Source organism: Triticum urartu, chromosome 7A (assembly GCF_056163025.1).
Source record: "Triticum urartu cultivar PI428250 chromosome 7A, HENAU_Tu73, whole genome shotgun sequence".
Classification (NCBI taxonomy): Eukaryota; Viridiplantae; Streptophyta; class Magnoliopsida; order Poales; family Poaceae; genus Triticum; species Triticum urartu.
In genome coordinates this window covers 753,572,105-753,588,539 of record NC_141879.1, presented here as the reverse complement: position 1 = coordinate 753,588,539, position 16,435 = coordinate 753,572,105, and the positions used below count along the sequence as shown (strand labels likewise).

Sequence of the window (16,435 nt, the reverse complement as noted above, 5' to 3'; positions counted from 1 at the left end):
GCCAATCTTGTATTTGAAAGCTGTTAATCAAGCAATTAAATTATTCTGAAAATGTATACGAAAAAATATTGATAGTGTACCTAAAAAACATTAAACATGTATTCGAAAATACTAAACATGTATTAGAGAAATATTCTTGACGTATACGAAGAATCTAGAATAAAAAGTAAAAGAAGAAATGAACAAAACAATTTAGCCCAAAAAATAAATAAAGGAAATCAAAGAAACAAGTGTGGAAGCATGAAATATAGTGAAAATAGATAACTAAACCGGTGAAGTCAACATAAAACTAAGAAATGAAGAACCAATAAAAAGAACAAAAAGAAAGAAAACAACCAAAAGGAAAAACCAAAGACACCAAAGTAAAAATATGGTACAGTGAAAAACTGAGAAGCAAAAAAGAAATCAGAAGAAAAACTAGAAAGAAATAAATATAATTGTAGAAAAATGAGGAAATGGAAGAAAAGAGAAATAAAAAAAACCAGTGAAAAGCAAGAAAGAAACGAAGAAAACCCAAGAAAAAGTGGAAAGCAAGAAAAAAAATGAAGAAAAACGTTTACAAGCAAATAAAAACTATAAATTTGGAGAAACTAGCGAGGAAACAAAGGAAGCCTGTAAAAAAAGAAAGACTAAACTGGGTTGGCCCAACAGCGAAACCAGAGAGGGAAGCGCAACGAATGAACTTGATCGAAAATACTAGTGAACAGGGAAAAAAGACTAACCCCCCCTCAGTGACAATGAAGAAACACTCGCGTGAAGCAAGATATAGTCCAGGCGTTCATGAGCGAGGTTGGTTGTGTGTGTGTTTTTTCCCCTGCTTTTCCAAAGTTGGTCTTCTGGTAGTTTCTGTAGTTTTATAAATTATACTCATACATTTTTAGAAAAATGTCCGTACCATTCAAAACCACATTTCCATGAAATTTAAAAGAATTTGACCGGTATAAAGATGTCCATGAAATTTACATATTATGTATGTGCAGTTTTTTGAAAGCAAATAATGACATCAAAAATGTGCATATCACTGGAAAAATTCCAGGCATTTAAAACTTAATCACATGATTTTAAAAAATTAGTATCATGTACAAAAGGGTTCACTCATTTTTTACGAAAAAATATAAACTTTTTGAAAAGGAAATAAGTTTATGAAAAAAATGATAAAATATAAGTATCAAATATGAAAAGGTGAAAATGTTATAAACAGAACAAAATACACTAAAACGGGGTTCAGAAGAAAAAAAACCTGTCATCCAGGAGGGAGAAAGAACCACCCCCACCCTTGCTACTAGGTTGCAGCTCACATACATTGGCGATGGCTAACCACTACCGGCAATAAGTGAGATTTGGCATTTGCTACATTCCCGGAAGGAAGTAGCCGCCGCCGACAAGCAAGCAAGCATTTGGCGTGCGCGCGAGTGAAAAGGCCTTATCTTGCGGTGGCATCCAGTCCAGGCAATTAGGCAAAGTTGAGCTCAGATCCAATTCAATCCCCTGCTCGGCTGCTTTGCTTGCTTCACCGACGGGAAGGGAATGTGATGCTTTGCTTTGCTGCTCTCCACCTGTGGGGATGGAAATTGGGATGCTTTACTTTACCCTCCGCTTCTCCCCCACCAGCAGCCACATACTACTTCCAAACACCTCCGCTGCCGTGTGCTGTCATTTGTCACCGCCGTCGTCCGCCGACCGCCGTGCATCCCATCCATCTCAAAGCCAAGGCTGGTGGTCTAGTTCAAGTTTAATTTGTCCCACCTACCTAGTTAAGCTTCTTGTGTACCTTGTCTTTAGAGCTAGTGTTCATGTTCTGTTTCCTTGTCTCTGGCTTCTACTATTTTAGTTAAAATTTTCCTCAACTGTCATAACAGAAAAAAAGACCAGCAAGTTGACCAATGGCGATGGTGCTGGATGCTTTTGCATCCTTCATCGGGGACTACCTCAAACAGGTCGTACAGTATGAGCTCGGAACGATGCTGGGCGTCTCCGGCGAGATCCACAAGTTGGGTGACAGGCTTCAGGACCTCAAGAACTTCCTCGCCGACGCCGATAGGAGAAACATCACCGACGAGACCGTCCAGGTCTGGGTGGCTCAGCTCAAGCGTGCCATGTATGAAGCTGCTGACATCCTCGACCTCTGCCAGCTCAAGGCCATGGAGAAGCGTGGGCCATCCTCTGCAGAAGCAGGGTGTTGCAACCCCTTGCTTTTCTGTATGCGGAATCCCTTCCATGCTCGGGAGATCGGCACCCGCATCAAGGCGCTCAACCAGAGGCTTGATTCCATCAAGCAGCACAGCGCCGCTTTCAACTTCATCAATCTTGGGTCATATGAGGATTGTCATAGCAGCAATGCCCATGCATCTCGTCATGGCAATCCTAGCCGGGAGACGGTAGGGGACTTTGACCGGTCGGCTATTGTTGGGGACAAGATTGAAGAAGACACAAGAGCACTGGTAGCCCAAATCATGCAGAAGGGAAAGGATGTCAACAATGGCATCAAGGTGGTCTCTATCGTAGGTGTTGGTGGGATCGGCAAGACCACCCTTGCCCAGAAGGTCTTCAATGACAACACAATCCAAGGTGAATTCAGCAAAAAGATATGGTTGAGTGTCAACCAAAACTTCAGTGACGTTGATCTGCTGAGAAGGGTCATCATCGAAGCCGGAGGAGGTGCCCAACCACCTGAAAGTTCAAAGACCAGCCTTCATGAAACCCTCAAGAACACATTGATCGACCACAAGACCTTTCTGGTAATGGATGATGTGTGGAACCATAGAGCATGGGATGACGTGCTGAAAATACCCTTAGACAATGCTGCTGCTTCAGGCAGCAGAGTCCTCGTCACTACCAGAGATGAAGGTGTTGCCCGAGGGGTGAAAGCTATGTGGCCGTACTGTTGGAAATATGCCCTAGAGGCAATAATAAATTGATTATTATTATATTTCCTTGTTCATGATAATCGTTTATTATCCATGCTATAATTGTATTGATAGGAAACTCAGATACATGTGTGGATACATAGACAACACCATGTCCCTAGTAAGCCTCTAGTTGACTAGCTCGTTGATCAATAGATGGTTACGGTTTCCTGACCATGGACATTGGATGTCATTGATAACGGGATCACATCATTAGGAGAATGATGTGATGGACAAGACCCAATCCTAAGCCTAGCACAAAGATCGTGTAGTTCGTATGCTAAAGCTTTTCTAATGTCAAGTATCATTTCCTTAGACCATGAGATTGTGCAACTCCCGGATACCGTAGGAATGCTTTGGGTGTACCAAACGTCACAACGTAACTGGGTGACTATAAAGGTGCACTACAGGTATCTCCGAAAGTGTCTGTTGGGTTGGCACGAATCGAGACTGGGATTTGTCACTCCGTGTAAGCGGAGAGGTATCTCTGGGCCCACTCGGTAGGACATCATCATAATGTGCACAATGTGATCAAGGAGTTGATCATGGGATGATGTGTTACGGAACGAGTAAAAGAGACTTGCCGGTAACGAGATTGAACAAGGTATCGGGATACCGACGATCGAATCTCGGGCAAGTATCCTTGACATCGTGGTTCATCCGATGAGATCATCGTGGAACATGTGGGAGCCAACATGGGTATCCAGATCTCGCTGTTGGTTATTGACCGGAGAATGTCTCGGTCATGTCTGCTTGTCTCCCGAACCCGTAGGGTCTACACACTTAAGGTTCGATGACGCTAGGGTTGTAAAGGAAGTTTGTATGTGGTTACCGAATGTTGTTCGGAGTCCCGGATGAGATCCTGGACGTCACGAGGAGTTCCGGAATGGTCCGGAGGTAAAGATTTATATATGGGAAGTCCTGTTTTGGTCACCGGAAGAGTTTCGGGGTTTATCGGTAACGTACCGGGACCACCGGGAGGGTCCCGGGGGTCCACCAAGTGGGGCCACCAACCTCGGAGGCTTGCGTGGGCTAAGAGTGGTGAGGGACCAGCCCCTTAGTGGGCTGGTGCGCCTCCCACAAGGGCCCATGGCGCCTAAGAGGTGGAAAGGGGGCAAACCCTAAGGGATATGGGCCTTAAGGCCCATATTGGTGCGCCTCCCTCTCCTTTCCCACTCTTGGCCGCCATCCTTGATCCCCATCTAGGGCTGCCGCCCCCCTAGGGGGTGGGAGCCCTAGAGGGGGCGCAGCCCCTCCCCTTCCCTATATATATGAGGCATAGGGCTGCCCATAACACACGCGATTCGATCTCTCGTTGGTGCAGCCCTGCATCTCTCTCTCCCTCCTCTTCTGTGGTGCTTGGCGAAGCCCTGCAGGATAGCCACGCTCCTCCATCACCACCACACCGTTGTGCTGCTGTTGGATGGAGTCTTCCTCAACCTCTCCCTCTCTCCTTGCTGGATCAAGGCGTGGGAGACGTCGTCGGGCTGTACGTGTGTTGAACGCGGAGGTGCCGTGCGTTCGGCACTTGGTCATCGGTGATTTGAATCACGACGAGTACGACTCCATCAACCCCGTTCACTTGAATACTTCCGCTTAGCGATCTACAAGGGTATGTAGATGCACTCTCCTTTCCCTCATTGCTGGTCTCTCCATAGATAGATCTTGGTGACACGTAGGAAAATTTTGAATTTATGCTACGTTCCCCAATAGTGGTATCAGAGCTAGGTCTATTGCATAGATTCTATGCACGAGTAGAACACAAAGTAGTTGTGGGCGTTGATTTTGTTCAATATGCTTGCCGTTACTAGTCTTATCTTGATTCGACGGCATCGTGGGATGAAGCGGCCCGGACGACCTTACACGTACTCTTACGTGAGACAGGTTCCACCGACTGACATGCACTAGTTGCATAAGGTGGCTAGCGGGTGTCTGTCTCTCCTACTTTAGTCGGATCGGATTCGATGAAAAGGGTCCTTATGAAGGGTAAATAGCAATTGGCATATCACGTTGTGGTCTGTGCGTAGGTAAGAAACGTTCTTGCTAGAAACCCATAGTAGCCACGTAAAACATGCAAACAACAATTAGAGGACGTCTAACTTGTTTTTGCAGGGTATGCTATATGATGTGATATGGCCAAAGGATGTGATGAATGATATATGTGATGTATGAGATTGATCATGTTCTTGTAATAGGAATCACGACTTGCATGTCGATGAGTATGACAACCGGCAGGAGCCATAGGAGTTGTCTTTATTTATTTATGACCTGCGAGTCAGTATAAACGTCATGTAATTACTTTACTTTATTGCTAAAGCGTTAGCCATAGTAGTAGAAGTAATAGATGACGTGACAACTTCATGAAGACACGATGATGGAGATCATGATGATGGAGATCATGGTGTCATGCCGGTGACGATGATGATCATGGAGCCCCGAAGATGGAGATCTAGAGGAGCAAAGTGATGATGGCCATATCATGTCACTATTTGATTGCATGTGATGTTTATCATGTTTATACATCTTATTTGCTTAGAACGACGGTAGTAAATAAGATGATCCCTTACAACAATTTCAAGAAGTGTTCTCCCCTAACTGTGCACCGTTGCGACAGTTCGTGTTTCGAAGCACCACGTGATGATCGGGTGTTAGATGTTCACATACAACGGGTGTAAGACAGATTTACACACGCGAAACACTTAGGGTTAACTTGACGAGCCTAGCATGTACAGACATGGCCTCGGAACACAGAAGACCGAAAGGTCGAGCATGAGTCGTATAGAAGATACGATCAACATGAAGATGTTCACCGATGTTGACTAGTCCGTCTCACGTGATGATCGGACACGGCCTAGTTGACTCGGATCATGTAATCACTTAGATGACTAGAGGGATGTCTATCTGAGTGGGAGTTCATAAGATGAACTTAATTATCCTGAACATAGTCAAAAGGATTTTGCAAATTATGTCGTAACTCGCGCTTTAGTTCTACTGTTTAGATATGTTCCTAGAGAAAAATTAGTTGAAAGTTAATAGTAGCAATTGTGCGGACTAGGTTCGTAAACTGAGGATTGTCCTCATTGCTTCATAGAAGGCTTATGTCCTTAATGCACCGCTTAGTGTGCTGAACCTCGAACGTCGTCTATGGATGTTGCGAACATCTGACATACACATTTTGATAACTACGTGATAGTTCAGTTAAACGGTTTAGAATTGAGGCACCGAAGACGTTTTTGAAACGTCGCGAAACATATGAGATGTTTCGAGGGCTGAAATTGGGATTTCAGACTCGTGCCCACGTCAAGAGGTATAAGACCTCCGACGATTTTCTTAGCCTGCAAACTAAGGAGAAAAGCTCAATTGTTGAGTTTGTGCTCAGATTGTCTGAGTACAACAATCGCTTGAATCGAGTGGGAGTTGATCTTCCAGATGAGATAGTGATGTTTCTCCGAAGTCATTACCACCAAGCTGCTAGAGCTTCGTGATGAACTATAATATATCAGGGACATATATGATGATCCTTGAAATACTCGCGATGTTTGACACCGCGAAAGTAGAAATCAAGAAGGAGCATCAATTGTTGATGGTTAGTGAAACCACTAGTTTTAAGAAGGGCAAGGACAAGAAGGGATACTTCATGAAACGGCAAATCAGCTACTGCTCTAGTGAAGAAACCCAAGGTTGAACCCAAACCCGAGACTAAGTGCTTCTGTAATAAGGGGAACAACCACCGGAGCAGAATTACCCTAGATACTTGGTAGATTAGAAGGCTGGCAAGGTCGATAGAAGTATATTGGATATACATTGTGTTGATGTGTACTTTACTAGTACTCCTAGTAGCACCAGGGTATTAGATACCGGTTCGGTTGCTAAGTGTTAGTAACTCGAAATAAAAGCTACGGAATAAACGGAGACTAGCTAAAGGTGAGCTGATGATATGTGTTGGAAGTGTTTCCAATGTTGATATAATCAAATATCGTACGCTCCTTCTACCATCGAGATTGGTGTTTGTGTTGAGCATAGACATGATTGGATTATGTCTATCGCAATACGGTTATTCATTTAAGGAGAATAATGGTTACTCTGTTTATTTGAATAATACCTTCAATGGTCTTACACCTAAAATGAATGGTTTATTGAATCTCGATCATAGTGATAAACATGTTCATGCCAAAAGATAGTAATGATAGTACCACCTACTTGTGGCACAGCCACGTAAGTCATATCGGTATAAAACGCATGAAGAAGCTCCATGTTGATGGATCTTTGGACTCACTCATTTTTGAAAAGTTTGAGACATGCGAACCATGTCTATTGGTGTGTATGCATGAAGAAACTCCATGCAAATGGACCGTTTGGACTCACTTGATTTTGAATCACTTGAGGCATGCAAATCATACCACATGGGCAAGATGACTGAAAGCCTCGGTTTCAGTAAAATGGAACTAGAAAGCAAATTGTTGGAAGTAATACATTTTGATGTGTGCAGTCCAATGAGTGCTGAGGCATGTAGTGGATATCGTTATGTTCTTTCTTTACAGATGATTTGAGTAGATGTTGAGTACATTTACTTGATGAATCACGAGTCTGAATTATTGAAAGGTTCAGGTAATTTCAGTGTGAAGTTGAAAGATCGTCGTGACAAGAGGATAAAAGATCTATGATATGATCATAGAGATGAATATCTGAATTACGAGTTTGGCACAAAATTAAGACATTGTGGAAATTGTTTCACAACTAATACAGCCTGGAACACCATAGTGTGATGGTGTGTCCGAACATCATAACTGCACCCTATTGGATATGATGCATACCATGATGTCTCTTATCGAATTACCACAATAGTTTATGGGTTAGGCATTAAAGACAACCACATTCACTTTAAATAGGGCACCACGTAATTCCGATGAGATGACACCGTATGAACTATGGTTTAGAGAAACCTAAGCTGTCATTTCTTAAAAGTTTGGGGCTGCGACGCTTATGTGAAAAGTTTCAGGCTGATAAGCTCGAACCCAAAGCGGATAAATGCATCTTCATAGGACACCCAAAACAGTTGGGTATACCTCCTGTCTCAGATCCGAAAGCAATAAGGGATTGTTTCTAGAATCGGGTCCTTTCTCGAGGAAAAGTTTCTCTCGAAAGAATTGAGTGGGAGGATGGTGGAGACTTGATGAGGTTATTGAACCGTCACTTCAACTAGTGTATAGCAGGGCACAAAGAGTTGTTCCTGTGGAACCTACACCAATTGAAGTGGAAGCTTATGATATTGATCATGAGACTTCGGATCAAGTCACTCCCAAACCTCGTGGGATGACAAGGATGCGTACTACTTCAGAGTGGTACGTAATCCTGTCTTGGAAGTCATGTTGCTAGACAACAATGAACCTACGAGCTATGGAGAAGCGATGGTGGGCCTGGATTCCGATAAATGGCTTGAGGCCATATAATCCGAGAGAGGATCCATGTATGAAAACAAAGTGTAGACTTTGGAAGAACTACTTGATGGTCGTAAGGCTGTTGAGTACAGATGGATTTTAAAAGGAAGACGGACAATGATGGTAAATATCACCATTAAGAAAGCTTGACTTGTCGTTAAGATGTTTTCCGACAAGTTCAAGGAGTTGATTACGATGAGACTTTCTCACTTGTAGCGGTGCTAAGAGTCTGTTGGAATTATATTAGCGATTACTGCATTGTTTATGAAATCTTGCAGATAGGATGTCAAAACATTGTTTCCTCGACGAAAGGTTGTATGTGATACAACCGGAAGGTTTTGTCAATCCTAAAAGATACTAATAAGTATGCAAAGCTCCAGAAATCCTTCTAAGGACTGGAGTGAGCATCTCGGAGTTGGAATGTGCGCTTTGATGAGATGATCAAAGATTTTGGGTTTATACAAAGTTTATGAGAAACTTGTATTTCCAAAGAAGTGAGTGGGAGCACTATAGAATTTCCGATGAGTATATGTTTTAACATATTGTTGATCGGAAATGACGTAGAATTTCTGGAAAGCATATAGGGTTATTTGGAAAGTGTTTTTCAATGGAAAGCCTGGATTAAGCTACTTGAACATTGAGCATCAAGATCCATAAGGATAGATCAAAACGCTTAATGGTACTTTCAAATGAGCACATACCTTGACATGATCTTGAAGGTGTTCAAGATGGATCAGTCAAAGAAGGAGTTCTTGCCTGAGTTGTAAGGTATGAAGTTAAGACTTAAAGCTCGACCACGGCAGAATAGAGAGATAGGACGAAGGTCGTCCCCTATGCTTAAGACATAGGCTCTACAGTATGCTGTGCTGTGTACCGCACCTGAAGTGTGCCTTGCCATGAGTCAGTCAAGGGGTACAAGAGTGATCCAAGAACGGATCATAGGACAGTGGTCAAAGTTATCCTTAGTAACTAGTGGACTAAGGAATTTTCTCGATTATGGAGGTGGTAAAAGAGTTCGTCGTAAAGGGTTACGCCGATGCAAACTTTGACACTAATCCAGATTATTCTGAGTAGTAAACTGGATTCATATAGTAGAACAGTTATTTGGAATAGCTCCAAATAGAACATGGTAGCTGCATCTAGTGTTGGGGAACGTAGCAGAAATTCAAAAAATTTCCTACGAATCACCAAGATCTATCTATGGAGAGACTAGCAATGAGGGGAAGGAGAGTGCATCTACATACCCTTGTAGATCGCTAAGCGGAAGCGTTCAAGTGAACGGGGTTGATGGAGTCGTACTTGTCGTGATTCAAATCACCGATGACCAAGTGCCGAACGCACGGCACCTCCGCGTTCAACACACGTACAGCCCGACGACGTCTCCCAAGCCTTGATCCAGCAAGGAGGAGAGGGAGAGGTTGAGGAAGACTCCATCCAGCAGCAGCACAGCGGCGTGGTGGTGGTGGAGGAGCGTGGCAATCCTGCAGGGCTTCGCCAAGCACCACAGAAGAGGAGGGAGAGAGAGATATGCAGGGCTGCACCAACGAGAGATGGAATCACCTATGTTTTGGGGCAGCCCTAGGCCTCTATTTATATAGGGAAGGGGAGGGGCTGCGCCCCCTCTAGGGTTCCCACCCCTAGGGGGGGGCGGCAGCCCTAGATGGGCAAGGAAGTGGCGGCCAAGAGGGGAGAAGGGGTGGCGCCCCTAGGGTGGGCCTTAAGGCCCATCTAAGCCTAGGGTTTCCCCTTTTTTTTCTCCTAGCTGCCCTTGGGCCTTGTGGGAGGCGCACCAGCCCACTAAGGGGCTGGTCCCTCACCACTCTTGGCCCACGCAACCTTCTGGGGTTGGTGGCCCCACTTGGTGGACCCCCGGGACCCTCCCGGTGGTCCCGGTACGTTACCGATAAACCCCGAAACTCTTCCGGTGACCAAACAGGACTTCCCATATATAAATCTTTACCTCCGGACCATTACGGAACTCCTCGTGACGTCCGGGATCTCATCCGGGACTTCGAACAACATTCGGTAACCACATACTAACTTCCTTTATAACCCTAGCGTCATCGAACCTTAAGTGTGTAGACCCTACGGGTTCGGGAGACATGCAGACATGACCGAGACGTTCTCCGGTCAATAACCAACAGCGGGATCTGGATACCCATGTTGGCTCCCACATGTTCCACGATGATCTCATCGGATGAACCACGATGTCAAGGACTTAATCAATCCCGTATACAATTCCCTTTGTCTAGCGGTACGATACTTGCCCGAGATTCGATCGTCGGTATCATATACTTTGTTCAATCTCGTTACCGGCAAGTCTCTTTACTCGTTCCGTAACACATCATCCCGTGATCAACTCCTTGGTCACATTGTGCACATTATGATGATGTCCTACCGAGTGGGCCCAGAGATACCTCTCCGTTTACACGGAGTGACAAATCCCAGTCTCGATTCGTGCCAACCCAACAGACACTTTCGGAGATACCCATAGTGTACCTTTATAGCCACCCAGTTACGTTGTGACGTTTGGTACACCCAAAGCATTCCTACGGTATCCGGGAGTTGCACAATCTCATGGTCTAAGGAAATGATACTTGACATTAGAAAAGCTTTAGCATACGAACTATATGATCTTGTGCTAGGCTTAGGATTGGGTCTTGTCCATCACATCATTCTCCTAATGATGTGATCCCGTTATCAACGACATCCAATGTCCATGGTCAGGGAACCGTGACCATCTATTGATCAACGAGCTAGTCAACTAGAGGCTTACTAGGGACATGGTGTTGTCTATGTATCCACACATGTATCTGAGTTTCCTATCAATACAATTATAGCATGGATAATAAACGATTATCATGAACAAGGAAATATAATAATAACTAATTTATTATTGCCTCTAGGGCATATTTCCAACATCTAGGAGATGAGATAGAGATTTGTGAAGCACACACGGATCTGAAAGGTTCAGACCCGTTGACTAAAACCTCTCTCACAAGCAACATGATCAAACCCAGAACTCTTTGGGTGTTAGTAACATGGCGATGTGACCTGTGAGTGTTAATCACATGGCGATGTGAACTAGATTGTTGACTCTAGTGCAAGTGGGAGACTGTTGGAAATATGCCCTAGAGGCAATAATAAATTGATTATTATTATATTTCCTTGTTCATGATAATCGTTTATTATCCATGCTATAATTGTATTGATAGGAAACTCAGATACATGTGTGGATACATAGACAACACCATGTCCCTAGTAAGCCTCTAGTTGACTAGCTCGTTGATCAATAGATGGTTACGGTTTCCTGACCATGGACATTGGATGTCATTGATAACGGGATCACATCATTAGGAGAATGATGTGATGGACAAGACCCAATCCTAAGCCTAGCACAAAGATCATGTAGTTCGTATGCTAAAGCTTTTGTAATGTCAAGTATCATTTCCTTAGACCATGAGATTGTGCAACTCCCGGATACCGTAGGAATGCTTTGGGTGTACCAAACGTCACAACGTAACTGGGTGACTATAAAGGTGCACTACAGGTATCTCCGAAAGTGTCTGTTGGGTTGGCACGAATCGAGACTGGGATTTGTCACTCCGTGTAAGCGGAGAGGTATCTCTGGGCCCACTCGGTAGGACATCATCATAATGTGCACAATGTGATCAAGGAGTTGATCACGGGATGATGTGTTATGGAACGAGTAAAAGAGACTTGCCGGTAACGAGATTGAACAAGGTATCGGGATACCGACGATCGAATCTCGGGCAAGTATCGTACCGCTAGACAAAGGGAATTGAATACGGGATTGATTAAGTCCTTGACATCGTGGTTCATCCGATGAGATCATCGTGGAACATGTGGGAGCCAACATGGGTATCCAGATCTCGCTGTTGGTTATTGACCGGAGAATGTCTCGGTCATGTCTGCTTGTCTCCCGAACCCGTAGGGTCTACACACTTAAGGTTCGATGACGCTAGGGTTGTAAAGGAAGTTTGTATGTGGTTACCGAATGTTGTTCGGAGTCCCGGATGAGATCCTGGACGTCACGAGGAGTTCCGGAATGGTCCGGAGGTAAAGATTTATATATGGGAAGTCCTGTTTTGGTCACCGGAAGAGTTTCGGGGTTTATCGGTAACGTACCGGGACCACCGGGAGGGTCCCGGGGGTCCACCAAGTGGGGCCACCAACCTCGGAGGCTTGCGTGGGCTAAGAGTGGTGAGGGACCAGCCCCTTAGTGGGCTGGTGCGCCTCCCACAAGGGCCCATGGCGCCTAAGAGGTGGAAAGGGGGCAAACCCTAAGGGATATGGGCCTTAAGGCCCATATTGGTGCGCCTCCCTCTCCTCTCCCCCTCTTGGCCGCCATCCTTGATCCCCATCTAGGGCTGCCGCCCCCCTAGGGGGTGGGAACCCTAGAGGGGGCGCAGCCCCTCCCCTTCCCTATATATATGAGGCATAAGGCTGCCCATAACACACGCGATTCGATCTCTCGTTGGTGCAGCCCTGCATCTCTCTCTCCCTCCTCTTCTGTGGTGCTTGGCGAAGCCCTGCAGGATAGCCACGCTCCTCCATCACCACCATACCGTTGTGCTGCTGTTGGATGGAGTCTTCCTCAACCTCTCCCTCTCTCCTTGCTGGATCAAGGCGTGGGAGACGTCGTCGGGCTGTACGTGTGTTGAACGCGGAGGTGCCGTGCGTTCGGCACTTGGTCATCGGTGATTTGAATCACGACGAGTACGACTCCATCAACCCCGTTCACTTGAACGCTTCCGCTTAGCGATCTACAAGGGTATGTAGATGCACTCTCCTTCCCCTCGTTGCTGGTCTCTCCATAGATAGATCTTGGTGACACGTAGGAAAATTTTGAATTTATGCTACGTTCCCCAACACGTACCACCATGTAGATGCTTGGTCATTGCTCAAGAAGCAGGTCCGTTCTTAACTAAACTCTAATCTCTTTCGTTATCTTCATCTACTTATTAAGACTTTAAGAGTACTATGTAGTTAATTACGAGAAATGTTAGGATGCTCCCAAATTTAGTGATTTCTATGTCCTACTCCCTCCGTCCCATAATATAGGACGTCTTTTGACATTACAATAGTGTTAAAAAACGTCTTACATTATGGGACGGAGGGAGTATTTTGCAAGTGCCAACAAAGCATGGTGCTAAACAAGGAAACATGCCACAACACTAATTGAGAAACATTCAAATACACCTAGATTTGCTTAATCAAGCTTGAGAAATAATTAGAAATTTGGATAATTATATATGTATCGTTTTTACCAGTGAAGAGACATGGGTCATATATTTATGTAGTGAGTAACCTTTGTGAATATCCAGTCTTGTTTTCCAACATCTCAGATGAAGATCTAAGTGCTCAGCTACTTGACGGTGTCATAGGATATAATATAAATGAAAAGTTATTTTAAGACAGAAAAATAACAATTTCTGTGAACCCCTGCCAATACAACAAAATAATATAACAAGAAAAGAACTAGACTATAAGTTGGCAGTAATTGGGCTAAAACATCTGCACACAAATTTAATTAATGTTTGTCGTAGAATTATGCATTTTAGACACTTGAGAGATAACATAATTTCTCGTTACCATAAAATATGAAAATGATAAAACAATATATGCTTTCTGCTAAATTTGGAGTTACTTCCTATAACAGTGATGAGAGAGTGGTACTAAAGTATATTCTTCTAGCCATAAAGTATGTAAGTTACATGTGGAGAAATCTTCAGTATGTAGGAGAAAGATGAGTAAATAGATTAATAACCTTTGTTCTTGGCATGTACTTCCTGTACTTTAATAAATGGACCACATCATAGAGGATCTTGGTATGTACTTAATTAACTGTATCGGTCCCTTGTACTGTATGTTTGCAGGCATGCTCAAGTGAGATAGATGAAGACCACATCAATACGCTAAAGGATATCAGACTGGAAATTATACAGAAATGTGATTGTTTACCAATTGCTGTGAAAGTGATGGGAGGACTCTTGCGTGAAAGTGGGGGGCTACGTCGTGACTGGCAGCAGGTTTTGGATGATTCTAAATGGTCAACAACTAAATTGCCCGATGATCTCAATCATACAGTATACTTAAGCTATGAGTATATGCCTTCTTACCTGAAGCAGTGCTTTTTATACTATTCTTTTCTTCCTAAAAGTAGAATTTTTAATATAGATAAAGTCGTGGCAATGTGGATAAGCGAAGGATTTATTCAAGGAAACTCTAGTGATTTGGAAGAATTGGGAAGAAATTACTACAAGGAGTTGGTATCTAGGAGCATGATAGAGCCAGATAAATTGTATGCTGAATTATGGGTTTGCAACATGCATGATGTTGTTCGCTCATTTGCTCAGTACATGACTAAAGATGAAGCACTCATAGCTCAAGACGGAGACAATGATATTCTTGGTAAACTTGGTTCACAAAAGTTTCTTCGGTTGTCCATAGAAACTAACCGATCACAATCAGGTGAACTTGATTGGAAATCTCTACACGCGCAGCAATCAGTGAGAACATTGATCTCAGCTGTCCAGATTAAGATGATGCCTGGTGATTCATTGGTTACCTTTTCTAGTTTGCGGACTCTGCATATAGAATCTGCAGATATGGCTGTATTGGTTGAATCATTGTATCAGCTCAAGCACCTGAGGTATCTTGCACTAGTAAATGCCGACATATCTATACTTCCAGAGAACATTGGCAAGATGAAACTGTTGCAATTCCTTGTCCTTGTTGGATGTATAAAATTGGTGAATCTTCCTGATAGCATTGTGAAGCTTGGCCAGCTGAGGTTACTTTCACTTCCTGGAGGATGTATGGTACCTAGAGGGTTTAGTGGTCTGACAAATATGAGGAGACTAAGTATATTTCAAGCCCACATGTATATTTAGTGGTCTGACTAAGCTTTGTTTCTTCAAAGCTTTACTGAAACAGAATATTTCACTTTTAAAAAAATTAATCTTCAGACCGGTCAAATGCTCAAAAACACATAGAATAATTTTGAGGTTCCTAGCCCCCTCAAGGTCATCTTCAAAACAGAAAATAGTATCGTCCGCATATTGCAAAATATTTAGACCTCCTGCATACAACCTAGGCAACACTCCCTTGATAAATCCTTGTTATTGCGCCCTTTGCACCAGGGTAGCAAGAACATCAGCATCCAAATTGAAAAGCAAGGGGGAAAACGGTTCCCCTTGCCTCAAACCCTTCCTAGTAACAAAATACGGGCCAATAACATCATTAATATTGATGGCAACCTTTCCATTACTAACGACATCTTTTGTCCACTAGACAAAACGTTCAGGGAAGCCTTTCATCTTTAGGACATCAAGCATGAAACTCCAATTAATTTTATCGTAAGCTTTTTCGAAATCAACCTTAAAAAGCACAGCAGAACATCTATTTCTATGTAAAGAGTGGATAGCTTCATGAAGCATAAGCACATTGTCCAGGATGTAGCGCCCTTTTATAAACGCAGATTGAGCTTTAGAAATTGTTTTATCCACAATTTTCATAGCTCTATTGTTAAGAACTTTTGTAAAAAATTTAAAAGGCACGTTCAGCATACAGATGGGGCAGTACATTTGAATCCTATCAGCCCCCTGCCCCTTAGCAAGCAAAGTGACTACACCATAGTTAAGCCTTGAAATGTTAATCTTGCCCTCATAAAAGTCATGAAAAAGCCTAAGGAGATCGTTACAAATGAGGTTCCAGAAAAATTGAAAGAACTCGGCAGGAGTTTGCTATTCTGGAGGGTCCCACTGTATTTACGTATGTGAAACAAAAATACATGCCCATTTTGGTTTATGTATTTATCCTTTTATACGACACATCTAAATGCGTATATTGATGAAAATTCATGCACATATACTGTACATCTATATCTACACGTAAAAAAATCCAGAACATTCTGCAGTGTATGAAACTATGTTTTCTCGTGAATAAGTAAATGAATACTAATGTTTCCTTGAAAGGGCTCCATGGAGCCTCCTCTGAATCGGTTTTTAGGAATTAGCACCTATGCTTGTGTGCCCTGGTTGGCATGCTCGACTCTCCTTATTGAGC

General features: G+C 43.5%; 1 protein-coding gene across 1 annotated transcript; it reads left to right on the top strand.

Moving 5' to 3' along the window:
- The first annotated feature begins 1,936 nt into the window (after positions 1-1,936).
- Positions 1,937-15,261, top strand: LOC147962873 (putative disease resistance RPP13-like protein 1). Its single transcript, XM_087534342.1, has 6 exons — positions 1,937-2,883; positions 9,576-9,592; positions 12,509-12,518; positions 13,255-13,284; positions 13,673-13,680; positions 14,260-15,261. Exons 1-6 carry the CDS (start codon positions 1,962-1,964, stop codon positions 15,259-15,261), a joined length of 1,989 nt encoding a protein of 662 aa, XP_087390468.1. The 5' UTR covers positions 1,937-1,961.
- The last annotated feature ends 1,174 nt before the right edge of the window (positions 15,262-16,435 follow it).